Genomic DNA, 12,888 nt, shown 5'->3' on the forward strand with positions numbered 1-12,888 from the left:
AGCTGCTCCCCGCGCGTTGCCCCACAGAATTCGTCTGTCCAATGAAGTGCTTCCAATATCGTGTGCTGGCATGTTGGAATCTAATCGCATTCTGTATATAGATCGTATATCTGCATGAACTTATGAACTTATGAACTGGCTATCGACATTGGCATTTTTGAGTATGGCCCATAAGTCCAGGTTTGTGTGCAATCATTCACAGAACCATGAGTTGTCGATGTAGTGCACTAGGTCTTGCTGGCCGGATCGGAGCATTCTCGGAGTCCGCTCTGCAGTCTACGGCACACGACAGCCGTCCACCGCGGTCCCTGCCTGCCGAAGGCGGTCATGGCTACATTCAGCTCTACCAAACACTCAGAATTGAAGAACTCTATCATTACTAACACATTACATTATCTATTAGGTTTCAACAAAGAAAGCTGAATAATTCATTACATAACTCCAAAATGCACCCCTATGACCGAATCCTTGACACCCTCTCCAGAAGCAGCAGAAGCTCAAATACATACAAAAAAAAATTATACCTGCCAGTACTCTGATTAAACTAGCCCAAATATTCTAAATCATATCCTCCTGTAAATGTAGTTAGCAGGCGAAGAACCGGACGACCACGATGGTCGAATTCTTGTTCCAGCTCTTCAGGCTCTTCATATAAACAGTATTCTTCGTCCTCGTCCTCTTCTTGACCATCATGAACCAAGTCAGCGCTAATAATAGGCGAACTAAGAGCAGATCGCCGCCGGTCAGCTCGTCGAGAATCTTCATCTCCTCGAGGCCGTAAAATAATTTTGTCTCTGTCCTCAATCTCGACAGTGCGTCCCCGGCGAGATTGATCGGACCCACCAGGAACCATACTCAACAACGAAGCCGACATCGAAATCGGGATTATATTGTCGCTCTGAACGATATAGTCATCGTTACGAATCTTTGCCACTGGCATGTCTGCAGACTTGATTGCACTTTGTCGCTGGGCAAGCAACCAGTCGTCTGGAACATGATCGAACAACCAGGGCATAGGCGACCAGCACCCATCTTCCCGGCTTCGGCTCATTCTGTCGACTTGATTTTCTTTCAGGACTGGCTTCAGAATCGGCTTAATATTCTGCACGATCGCCGTAGCATCGTCATCTTGATATCTGTACTCTTCATCGCCGCTCTCGCAACTATCCGAGGAGACTGCAGATCCCAGTGACTCCCAGGACGGCAGTCTCATACAAGGCGGTCGCCGAGACGGCGGTTGCTCATTTCCAGCAGATTTAGTCGACAACATAACACTCTCGTTCCTATTCTCCTGTTCTCCGTTCATGTGCCAAGTCTGCTCGCCCATGATGATTGTAAAGTCGCGATCAGAACGCCGTTCTTCTCCGCAAGGTACGCTCCGCATAATCGGTTGCTGATCCAGAATTTGAGATATGTGTGTGTGTATGGCAGACACGGTATATAAATATTTCAGCCTGATTCTCTGAAACAAAAAAGCAAAAAATCTGTCGTTCAAATATCTTAAAAAGTGAACATAAACAACATTTATCGCCCCCCGTGACTAATAATAATTGCTGTTTGTTCCAAGTCAAACGTGGTCAAAAGAAAACAGAAAATACACACACGGCTGTGATGTGTTTCTGCCGCGTGGCGAATAGAGCAAGGGACTTTACGCGCGTCGTAACGCTATTAGTGATTGCGATTTTCCTGGGATTTTTCTTATTTTTATTTCTTCGAAACAATGGTCGAGAAAAAAAATTAGCTCACAAATAACGAGAGTAAAAAAAAAAAACCAAAACAAACACGGCGAGTCGAGACCGCTGAAATAGGATCAGTTGATCAGGCGTAGATGGGTCGAGATTTGCAATATTAAAAATGAGCAATCGTAGTGGGAAAATGAATAAGCTAGAACCTTAGCCTTGCAGGGAGCAAGTGCCTGCTGCAGACGGATAGCACGACTTTATATCAAAAAACCCAACAGGGAAGATATCCACTGTTCAGCGCTCAGTGAACCAGAGATCTGCTGATCAATCTATCCCTGGCTTCTTGTTTCCTTCTATAATCGCCTGAGCAATTCATGGCCATATGGATCAACTCAGACCACAGACGATCTTAAGAACAGTATCCGCTTGTCCCTTCCACTCTTAGAAGTGTTTTTTTCCCTTTCAGGAGCGGACGCCTAACTGGCACCGCTGAACCAGAGCCACCTATAGCAACTAGTCCCTTGTTTGCCTGCTTTCAATCTATTGTCGCTTCAGCCTCCGGCGCTTGCTTTGTTTGGGTGGGCTACTCTGGTATCGCGTCCGGCTGTGCTCGGCCGTTGGCTTTAGCTCTTTATTCAGCCGAAGTAGCTTTTGGTTTCCTGTTCCGGTAAATCTGCCGCTTGCACATGAGCCTCTGGTTCTCCTAATCAGGCGATCATCACCAAGAGTTTGCCTCAGAACTGCACGTTCTACTGCTACGGAGCTCAATTCATAGGAAAGTTGGTGGAGTGGCTTGATCTAGAATGGACTGGATAGCCAGCTTTGGAGAGAAAGAAAATATATCTGATATCGGCTTTTCGTTAGTCAACATTCAAATGGTTGAAATTTCCTCAATCTAGATCTCGTATGAATCGATTGATTGTATCTACAATTGGCCTGATCCGCAGTCTCTTTTACAAAGCGAAGAAAGAAGCCATAACCGTAATCTGTGTAAAGATTTCTGTGCTGTTTCGACAATAATGCCCAGCTCTCGAAACAAGTCGCCATACGACAGCTGATATAACAAACCGATTCGTCATCACGTGCGTCTATTGTTCTGTTTCCTGAACAAGATATTATATCCAGACATCTAAATTCTGCTTGTTTGTTTCTTTGCTGATATTCTATACACATGCAAGGCATTTGCACTATACTGATGTCGTTTAGGAGTATGAATATGTAAACTAAAATACCCAAATATATACAGAATTCGGCATTGAAATCACATCATTAAACCGAACTAAGGACCCAACATTATGCAGCTCTATATAGCCAGGTCGACAAAAACTCCGCATGAATACAACAAGCAAGTCAATGGTCATCTGTCAGCTTTCAGCATTCAGTCCACACCTCCTGTCCATCTCGCTCAAATCCTGATTATAGCTTGTCCAGTACTCGACCACTAGCCCATTTCCAACCAATAATCCTTCAGAGCTGTATTTGTTCGAATTCAATGCCTCTGTCCATGCTGCGCATTTCACCACCTGATCGTACTTTTGCCGTGTTAATTGAGACTCGAGACGCCGGCCTGTCGAGATATTGTAGACAGATATGCGGCCATCTTGGCCGCCTATTGCTAGTAACCGGCTGTCCGGTGACACTGCAAACGCATGGTCAAATCTGAATCTATTTACGTATCCCCTTTCGAGATTCAGGACAGGTTCTGATATTTGACCTTTGTGGCTTTGTGACCCTGTGAATCTCATGTCATACAGTGCCAGCTAACAAAGACCGAGTTGTTAGCAAAAGCTATATAAATATATATCCAAATCTATTTCGCAGATCCTACTCACCGTGCTATCAAGCCCACTCACGAGCAAATAATCTTCGTTGACCTTTCTCATCTGTGTTATAGCACTCGCATGATGGCCAAATTCGATTCCGCCTCCATTTAGCCGATCATGCTTCCTCTCTATCCTGGAGTCATACATAACCATCCGCCCGTTACGATGACCAGACATGTAGCTATTGCGCTCTGGCGTCGTGTTTGTCAGAGCAAACACGTCACTGGAAAAGCGTCGAACTGAGCATGCTTTATAACCATCTCTCGCCTCGTGCGTCCCAACTCTTAATCCGCCTGCAAGAATCAAAGTCCCTGACTGTTCAGTGTTGCCTCCCGAAAACAGTCCGCATTGTACGTAGTCTGGGACCATCATCGAAAATTTTGACTTCGTCTCTCGATGAGATACATGGACGTCAAAGGAGTAGCCTGGATTAATCGCAGGCCGTTTCACATATCTGCAACTTATGTTATCAAATCTGTCATATCTAATATACAAACTTGTCTTACGCAACTCGATTCGGGGCAGTGATCACCTGTGTGAGGGGAACATGGCCACTCAATAGTTCTACCATGGGACCAGACAGCTTCCGTCGGCCTTTATTGGCCTCTTTCCAATACATAGTGTCTGTTATGCCACCATATCCGCTATTTCGAGAAAAGACCAGCATATTTTTAGCTGGATATCCTTCATTGAACGTTTCTAAATATTCAATGTTCCCGAGATTTTCTATCCAATCCTCCCGCTCCTGGTCAACCTGGAGTTGTAAGATTGAACCACGAACTATCCCATGATATTGGGCTATCGAGCTGCGAGTAGTATCGTAATAAGTCCCTATTTCCAGCGCAATTCTTCCTCTCACAATTGTGCTGTCCAGCTTACGGACAAACGCGTCAGGAATGTAAGACCGCATGATTTTGTTTTCGAATCGCTCCGGTATAACTATCTTTCTCTTCTTTCATCAATGTGAACAATCCTATTATTAATCTCAACTTCACTCTACCTTGCTCTCATTATTGTGAACTGTATCGCGCGTGATAAACGAACTTGAACCTCCTCCTGCTCCAGCCGACAGTATTCGAAAGTATTTTTTCTTATCCTCATCTAATCTGATCTTAATTTCATAAACCTCTGTTTACTAAAATGAGATTACCATAGTAATATCCAGGAATCGACGCTCGAGACAGCCTACCAGTATTGGCCATCCTGGACCTAATCACTTGCTGTTCCTGGACGTAAATTTATTATCATCAAATAGTTCTGATAGACCTTGATTGATTTAATTGGGAGATATAGCCCTAACCGGATGCAGTGTATATTCGCCATGGTATTTTGATATATTTTTAATATACTATGGATAGAATAAATTGAGCTCACAGTAAAAGCCGATCACTTGCCAGATGATTTGTAAAATTATTATATTTGAGCTTTGACGTTGTAAGGCAAGTATCATTTGATGGACATGGATCAGAGCAGTAGAACAAGATACGCAATAGTTCTGGTGTTTGACAGGAAGGGACTCACTCCTCATACATATTAAATATTCAAGTAGAACATTTTGTCAACATTTTAAGTCAGTAGTTCACCGATATTTATCTCTATTTTCTCGCAATAGCAATAGCAATAGTAATGGTAATAGTAATGTCAATCACATGGATGATCTTCTAAGGCTAACATAATTTTACCCTACCCCACAGTATGATCTTGTACGCGACTTTCTTGGTATCGCTTACCGACCGTAGTCAGTTTTCAACCATTTCATTGAACAACAATTATGTCGAGCGAATGCCGATTATCCAGAAATCAGACGACACATCTGATCAAGCAGAAGCTGTCACAGGGTGATTATCATTCGGCAATAGCTGCCCTTGAGGTTGTAAGTTTAGTATTCCATATTTTGACGCGTCGACTCATTCTGAGACGGGATTTTAGCTGGTTAAACGGGATAAACAAGAAAACACCCTAAATTTTCGTGAATTGTTGGCTTCGTGTTATGAGAAAGTCAATGATTACGAAAAAGCGCTAAACTGTGGTTTATTGGTTATTAAGGAGAGACCGAATGATCCGCATGGCTATTTGCGAGCGGGCAAGAACTACCAATTACTACGACAAGATGAAGCTGCGGTAGAAATGTACAAGAAGGGTTTGCAAAACACCAAGCGCAAAAGTACACCTGCTTTGACTGAAATTATGAAATCTCAGCTCGATCAAATACAAAGTCGGATTACAAAGAAGAAAGCATCGTCTGCCCACGAAACGTCTCAGCGGAGTAATACTGAAGTTAATCAGGTTCTTCCGGCGCAAAAACGACAACGAACCCGAACCAGAACAAGATCTGGAACCGAAAGCAATGCTCCTGCGCCGGCTACAGATATGGTTAAAATCCTGCCGTTTGAAATTATTGATATGATCCTTGAATATCTACCACTGCAGTCTATAGTTGTACTACTGCGTGTCTGTAAATCGTGGAATCGAGAGTTCACAAATTACGCTTTAGCGTGGACGGATCTTAGTCTGAAAGATATGAAGTTCAAAGGGTTTCTAACGCCGAAGATTTTGCGGACCTTACTTCATCGATCGAACGGACGAGTCCGGAAAGTGTCATTTCCCGCTATAAAGAAGTCAGATATGCGGGACCTATCGACAATTTTATTTCAGGGAATCAGTGGAAACAAACTCCAAGAACTTTACCTTGACGGACTTCCGATTCGACCGCTGGTCAGTGATCCATACCTAACGCAATTGCGGTTCCAGAATCTCCGGATCCTGCGCACTTCTTCGAGTGAATGGAAGGAGGTTTTGCAAGCGCTCATGTTCGGCCAACTACCGGCTCTGGAAGTCTTGTACCTTTATCGAGTTCGAGAGCGACATTCGTTTATCATGCAGAGCCGGGTTTCCGATAACGCACTCGACATGCGAAACTGGAAGAATTACTTGTGGAAGCTGGAATATCCGCCAGACAGAGTCAAAAGACATACTCGACTGAAGAATCTGGTCTTGGACGGCGCTCGTGGGAAAGATGCGGCACAACTCATACATTTACCAACGGACTTCGAGGATGTAGTTCTGGCTAACTTAACTGAACTACAAGTTCTGTCATTGGTACAAGTCGGAATCCCTCCTCAATCTCCAAAAGGCTCACCTATGTTTCTCTACAAGTCGGTACCGAATCTTATACACCTCGATCTTGCATATTCGTATTATGCGACACCTCTCGTCCCAGCGACATGCCGACGAATATCACTTGCGTCATCCGTAGGCACGTCTTCGCTACCTCGAGTGCATCCAACGATATCATCAATATCCAATGCAGTGCAGGAAGACGGGATGGTAGATTCACCACGGCCAAATAATAATTTTAATATTCCTTTAATACCGCATGAATATTCCAACATTGAGACGCTCGATCTGGCATTTTGCAGGACGCTGAAACCGCAGATCCTGACCAGGTTTGTTGATAGACTACTAGAGGGTCAATCACTCACGAAACTGATCTCCCTCGATTTGACCTGCTGTCCGAATTTATCGTCATCAGAGCTCTCGCTATTACCCATATTCCGCCATCTTGTTTCCTCGTCACCGCACCTTCAGTTCATGTCTGTTGCCGGCAATTATTGGTTCACAGATGAATTTTTAGGGGAACTGGCTCAACTGCCTTGTCTTCGCACTCTCGATCTTTCTGATTGCCGAGCGCTTACTGCAAGAGGGATATTAATCTATCTCATATCCTCGACCGGAAGATCGCTTCCACCTCGGATACCTTCGACGCGAGAATTGTCCCTTTTGCTCCGCAGCTCTTGGACCTCCTCCGCGACTCCAAGCCGTCATATCCATAAACTCTACCTCTACCACCAATCTGCAGTTTCCGTTGATATGGTCCAATGGTTGCAACGAAATTTATCTCCTTTATCTATCTTCCATTCGCCTGGTGTCCATAATCTTGATGACGATTTCCTCATGTATCTGTCCAGACGGGATGCCGGTCTTGATAACGACACATCACATATTACTACTTACAGTTTATATTAACTTGGCTCTTTTAGCTATTTCTGTTGTCTTTTATAATATTCAACTCCACCTTGATCATCAAACAAATAAATAGTTTATTATTATACGTTCTTCTTGGCCTCCGCGCATATTAACTCAAAATTGCTATCTATCCCTTAAATTTCGATAAAGTCCACCGCCTGTGGCCATAACTGTAATCTCAAGAGAGAATTTTTTATAGACTCAAGTTGAATAGATAATAACAAACATACTTCAAGATTACTGAAGGAAGTAGAAATTTTGACAAAATACATAGAGTCATTTGCTTCATCCTCCTATTTCAAATTAACTAACTGGACAGATGCACCTCCCTCTCACTACACCCACCTTCATGCAAATCATAAAGGACCAAAATTACTTTTCAAATTTAAGTTAAGGAATGTATTATATAAACAATAATGACAGTAATATCTCACAGGATCCACATAAACTATCAAACGAAAAACAATAAAAATATCAAATTAGGATATTAATAAATTTCGTTTCATTATCAAGGACATATATGCCTTCGGATATATAGTAAAGATAAAAACTTTCTAGATACTCAAAATAAGAAGATGGGCAAAAAAATTATAAATACGTATTACACCCAGAGTATAGAATAAACAAAGATAAAATAAATGAACGATTATAAAAGATAAAACAAAATATCGAAATGTTTCGCTCCGAGTAATCAAAACAAAATGAATTCCTCATGTCAAGCAAAAAAAATCATCCGAAAATATGTATATATCAAAAACAAAAGCAAATCTTCGCAATCGACTCGGTCAAAAACCAAAAAATACTCTATCATTAAAAAGTCCTTGCATCAATTCAATTCCCTTTCAACATATACACTTCCGTCATCCTCATGCCTCTAATCAAAATTCACTCCTTGATCCTGGGCTTTCGCGGTAAACTCAAAAGTGCAACAAAACGAAAAAGCCGAATATGCGCATGATCTTTTTAAGTAGTCTTCTCATGCTGAGTAGAAACACGCTGCATGGAGACAAGGAAATCCTCAAGAGATCGCTGTTTAGGCTTATCCTTGATAGGCTTGCCATTCATCATACGATCGAAAGCAACGGACTCAGACATAAGGTAGTAAGCACCTCCGAGAATGCAGAAAATACCGAATGAGAAAATCCAAACACGAACGACGGCAACCATAGAGGTCTGGCCACCAACGAACCAGCCGAAAACACAGAAGATGGTAGAAATGATATCAACAATGAAGACGGCACCAGAAAGCTGCCACGAAGGAGCAGACGACCAGAAAGGACCACTGGCACGAGTAATGAAAATCAACCAGTTCTCAGTAAGAGAAACCTGGAGGAAGACAACTTCATCAATAACACCAAAGTTCTGGATAATACCACGGCCATGCTTTCCGTGAACAAACATAGTAGTAAGGGTAATCCAGGTACCAACAGCAAGAATAATTCCAAGAACGACAGACATACCCCAAAGACGAGGAAGATTCCACTTGACAGGCTTAGGCGAGTAAGGAGCATTATCGTAAGCGATAGCAAGAGTAGCAATATCGGCAAAAATGGCAATGAAAACAATAAGCTCAATGTTAAGGGAACGGTTGAGGATAGCAATCCAGAGACCAAGGAAGATCTCGAGATGAAGAGAAAGAGCGATACGGTAAACAACGTAAGAGTACATACGATGGAAGATCTGGCGGGAAGTCTTAAGAGCATCAATAATAGCAGAAAGACCAGGAGCCAAGAAAACGATATCGGCAGCAGAACGAGCAGCATCAGAAGCACCCTCGACAGCAATACCGGTATCAGCACGCTTAAGAGAAGGAGCATCGTTAACACCATCACCAGTCATGGCAACAAGATAACCACGCTGCTGAAGAATCTCAACGACATTGTACTTGTGTTGGGGGAAAACCTCAGCGAAACCATCAGCAGCCTCTACGAAATCATAAACCTCAGAGCCGGGCATATCACCACCACCACCAAGACCAAGACGCTCAGCATTGTAGACATTAGTACCAAGACCAAGCTGACGCGAAGTCTCGCGAGCAATACCGACGGCATCACCAGTCAACATCTTAATGGAAAGACCAAGAGACTTGGCCTCGTTAATGGTCTTAGCGGTATCATGACGGGGAGGATCCATACAAGGCATAATTCCGAGAATTTCCCAGTGACCTTCACCACGCTTGCGAGCAACACCAAGGGAACGGAAACCACGGGTAGCAAACTCAGCAACCTTGTTCTTATAATCATTGACAATTTCTTCGGGAAGAGGATGGTCCTCCTCGACAGTCTTCAAGACGAAAAGAGGAGCACCCTTAACGCAAACAATGCGCTCTCCATCGGGGGACTCTACAACAGCAGTAACCTTCTTGGAAACAGGATCGAAAGGATGGAACTCAAGAACTTTGTACTTGGCGAGAGTAGTCTTGGCACGAGGATAGTACTTAAGCGATTTGAGGAAAGCCTTGTCAATAGCATCGAGACCTTTTTTCTTGCGAGCAGCAGCCAAACAAGCGGTAAGCATAAGATCATCAGGCTCGACACCGTCAACAGTATAGGGCTCCGAAAGAGAAAGCTTGTTCTTGGTAAGGGTACCAGTCTTGTCAGAGCAAAGAATCTCGACACCAGCGAGAGACTCAATGGCGGAAAGCTTCTGAACAATAGCCTGCTTCTCGGCAAGATAAGCAGCACCGACAGCCATGGTAGTGGTAACAACAGCAGGAAGACCGACAGGGACACCAATAACAGTAATACCAAGAGTGAAACGAAGGATATCAACAATAGGATCAGTACGATAGAAGGAAGCAATCCAGACGATCATAAGAGTAGCAATAACGAGAACAAGAAGAATTGTACCGATACCGTTCAAGACCTCAGTGAAATGACCGGAGCCACCGGAAGCCTTGTTCACGAGAGCAGCGGCACGACCGACGAAGGTGTTGTCACCAGTAGAAGTAATAACCATGAAAGCCTCACCACGCTTGACAGATGAAGAAGCATAGCAGTTGTCACCTTTATGCTTATCAACAGCAAGAGACTCACCAGTGATGGCTGACTGATCAACCTGGAGGAAGCAGTCATCGGTAATAAGACGACCATCAGCAGGAATAATGGTACCCTCGTCAACCTGGAGGAGATCACCAGGAACGACTTCAGGAGCCTCAATTTCAACAATAGAACCGTTACGAAGAACAGTAGCCTTAAGAGCAAGAGTCTTCTTCAACTCATCGACAATCGAACCAGCCTGGAACTCTTGAACGAAACCAACACAAGCATTGAGACCGAGAAGACCGCAAATGACACCGAAATCGACCCAATCTTCAAGACCAGCAGCCAATACAGCAGCAGCCTGAGTGTTGTTAGTAAAACCAATAAATTTCAAAGAGAGAATTTTGGTAATATCCCTATAGAGAGCAGATAGGAGAACCACAGAATTAAGTTTTGTGGTTAGGGCGAGAGTAGAGATGAATTGAGTTTGCTCGTCCCTCTAATTGCGCGCGCGGCTTCTCCGGGAAGGGCGGCTCCCTAAGGGAAACGAAACCAGAATGTAAACAAGAGATTGACATACCTCCATAACGAACTGAATAGGACCAACGAAGTACATGCAAAACTTCAAAACAAGATTCTCCTTATCCTCAGACATCTGATTGAGACCATATTTCTTTCTTCGGGCGGCGACTTCATCAGTGGTAAGACCGTATCGGGGGTCGGTCTGAAGAAGTTCCTCGGGAACTGGGCGGGCTGAAGCACCCTCCTCGACTTCGTCGTCGTCGGCCAAAGGATCACCACCTTCGTCGGACTCGAGTTCGGCAATGAGAGCATCCATGTCCTCATCGGGCTCCTCGTCCTCAGCGGACACTGGAGCCTTCTCGTGGGTGGGCTCGGTAGCAGCAGACATTTTCAGAATGCGATATTAAATTAAGACTGTATAGGAAAACCTGCAGCTGAGAGAGAGATCGGCAGGGTATGGAAAGGAAGGTCGAAAGGGTATGGACCTTTTTGCTGCTAAAGAGCTGTCAAGCAGACTGTTTGAAATAAAAAAAGACAGCAAGGAAGGGACGAAGAGAAAGGGAGAGAGAGAGAATAAGTGTGAAGAGTATCGCGGGAGAAGGAGGGAATATATACAGACAAAAGCTTGATGTGGTAGAGCAACACAGAAGAGCGAGATCGAATCTGACCCGAACATGTGGTGGTGGCTCTCGAATGTCGCGCGGGACTGCTGTCGGATGGATTGGGTCGTATTATGTGCCGCTGTTGCCGGCACTGCAATGGCCGGGAGTAGCGGAGCAGACGGGAACGGCGGCAGGCGCGGCAGGTTCGAGACACATCTTCGAGGTGTCTTCAAACAAGCGGTGAATGGAAGGCGCTTGGGAGCGAATTGCCGAGGGTGTGGATTCATTGATTATATGTGCGGCGGATGTGGTAGTTGTTTATGGAAAGCATTTGATTGATCTATTTTATGAGAAGGGATTGAGCTACAAAGGGGGCAGAAAAATGTGTAATTTTTGAGATGCAGTTGCTGAGAATAATTCTTTTTCGTTAATAAGGAAGATGATTCGGCTGGAGGACTCAGAAGGTGATCGGTAGTTGATCTCGTGAGTGAGTGCGGTTTGGAAAGTGAGTCTCTGTAGTTTTGATAGGTTTAGTCAGTACAAAGTGAGAAGATGAACAAAAAACGCTTGGAGACGGAAATTATTCAAGACAGATAATGAGCAACAATAATATTGGACGAATTCTCTAGCTTTTCCTCTTGCTCGAGTCCGACACACAAACAATCCTCGATCGTTTTGAGACTCCTGGTGCGGCGTCTAGTCGGCACGGGCGGATAACCTAGAGCTTTGGGCGGTGTTTCTGCGGGATGGTCGAGGAAGGGAACGAGTGGTCGTCGGAAGACGCACCTGGTGAGAATGTGTTTCGCGGGGGCGATGTGTATGTGGATCTGGGTCCGGGTCTGCTGCCGGAACCGGCGGCCCACGGATCGAGTTTGATGAACAGGTTGGCTCTGGCTTGCTTTCGTTCTCTCTGGTTCGCTCTATTCTCATTTGGTGGGTTTGTGTTGGGCGCTCTCGGGGGGGAGAGGAGGTTGTGTGTTTTGGCGGAGATTGGAGTTGCTTTTTGATTTTTGCGGATTGTCGTTGACCGCGAGTCGTAGGGCTGACCATGAGTTAAAATCTGCTACGATTGACGATGCTGTTCTGCAATTGCGTAGCTTTCCCCTCCCTTATGCTGGTTTCTTGGGTGCAGGAAGCCAAGAGCGACGGTGAAGGAACAAAAAAGTCGCGGCCTGTAACGATCTCAGAGGCCTCCCACGACCTTCGGCCGAGGTGCTGCTTCGCTGCTTGATCTGCCACTGGGTTCTACAAA

General features: G+C 44.6%; 4 protein-coding genes across 4 annotated transcripts; 1 reads left to right on the forward strand and 3 right to left on the reverse strand.

The window, feature by feature from the left end:
* Nucleotides 1-544: 544 nt before the first annotated feature.
* V1516DRAFT_664387 (uncharacterized protein) lies at nucleotides 545-1,327 on the reverse strand (the record flags this gene model as incomplete). Its single annotated transcript, XM_066920589.1, has 1 exon — nucleotides 545-1,327. The coding sequence occupies one exon, from the start codon at nucleotides 1,325-1,327 to the stop codon at nucleotides 545-547; it is 783 nt and encodes a 260-aa protein (XP_066777462.1).
* A 1,719-nt stretch (nucleotides 1,328-3,046) lies between these two features.
* On the reverse strand, nucleotides 3,047-4,707 carry V1516DRAFT_664388 (uncharacterized protein; the record flags this gene model as incomplete). Its single annotated transcript, XM_066920590.1, has 5 exons — nucleotides 3,047-3,442; nucleotides 3,515-3,959; nucleotides 4,012-4,457; nucleotides 4,506-4,606; nucleotides 4,656-4,707. 5 exons carry the CDS (start codon nucleotides 4,705-4,707, stop codon nucleotides 3,047-3,049), a joined length of 1,440 nt encoding a protein of 479 aa, XP_066777463.1.
* A 540-nt stretch (nucleotides 4,708-5,247) lies between these two features.
* Nucleotides 5,248-7,732, forward strand: V1516DRAFT_675351 (uncharacterized protein). Its single transcript, XM_066922236.1, has 2 exons — nucleotides 5,248-5,378; nucleotides 5,435-7,732. Exons 1-2 carry the CDS (start codon nucleotides 5,277-5,279, stop codon nucleotides 7,529-7,531), a joined length of 2,199 nt encoding a protein of 732 aa, XP_066777464.1. The 5' UTR covers nucleotides 5,248-5,276; the 3' UTR covers nucleotides 7,532-7,732.
* Nucleotides 7,733-8,494: 762 nt separating this feature from the next.
* V1516DRAFT_664390 (uncharacterized protein) lies at nucleotides 8,495-11,422 on the reverse strand (the record flags this gene model as incomplete). The annotated part of the gene is made up of 2 exons (XM_066920591.1): nucleotides 8,495-10,873; nucleotides 11,093-11,422. The coding sequence occupies 2 exons, from the start codon at nucleotides 11,420-11,422 to the stop codon at nucleotides 8,495-8,497; spliced, it is 2,709 nt and encodes a 902-aa protein (XP_066777465.1).
* Between the last annotated feature and the right edge of the window lie 1,466 nt (nucleotides 11,423-12,888).

The sequence above is a fragment of the Lipomyces oligophaga genome, assembly GCF_038497815.1.
Source record: "Lipomyces oligophaga strain CBS 7107 unplaced genomic scaffold V1516scaffold_4, whole genome shotgun sequence".
In the NCBI taxonomy this organism is placed as follows: Eukaryota; Fungi; Ascomycota; class Lipomycetes; order Lipomycetales; family Lipomycetaceae; genus Lipomyces; species [Lipomyces] oligophaga.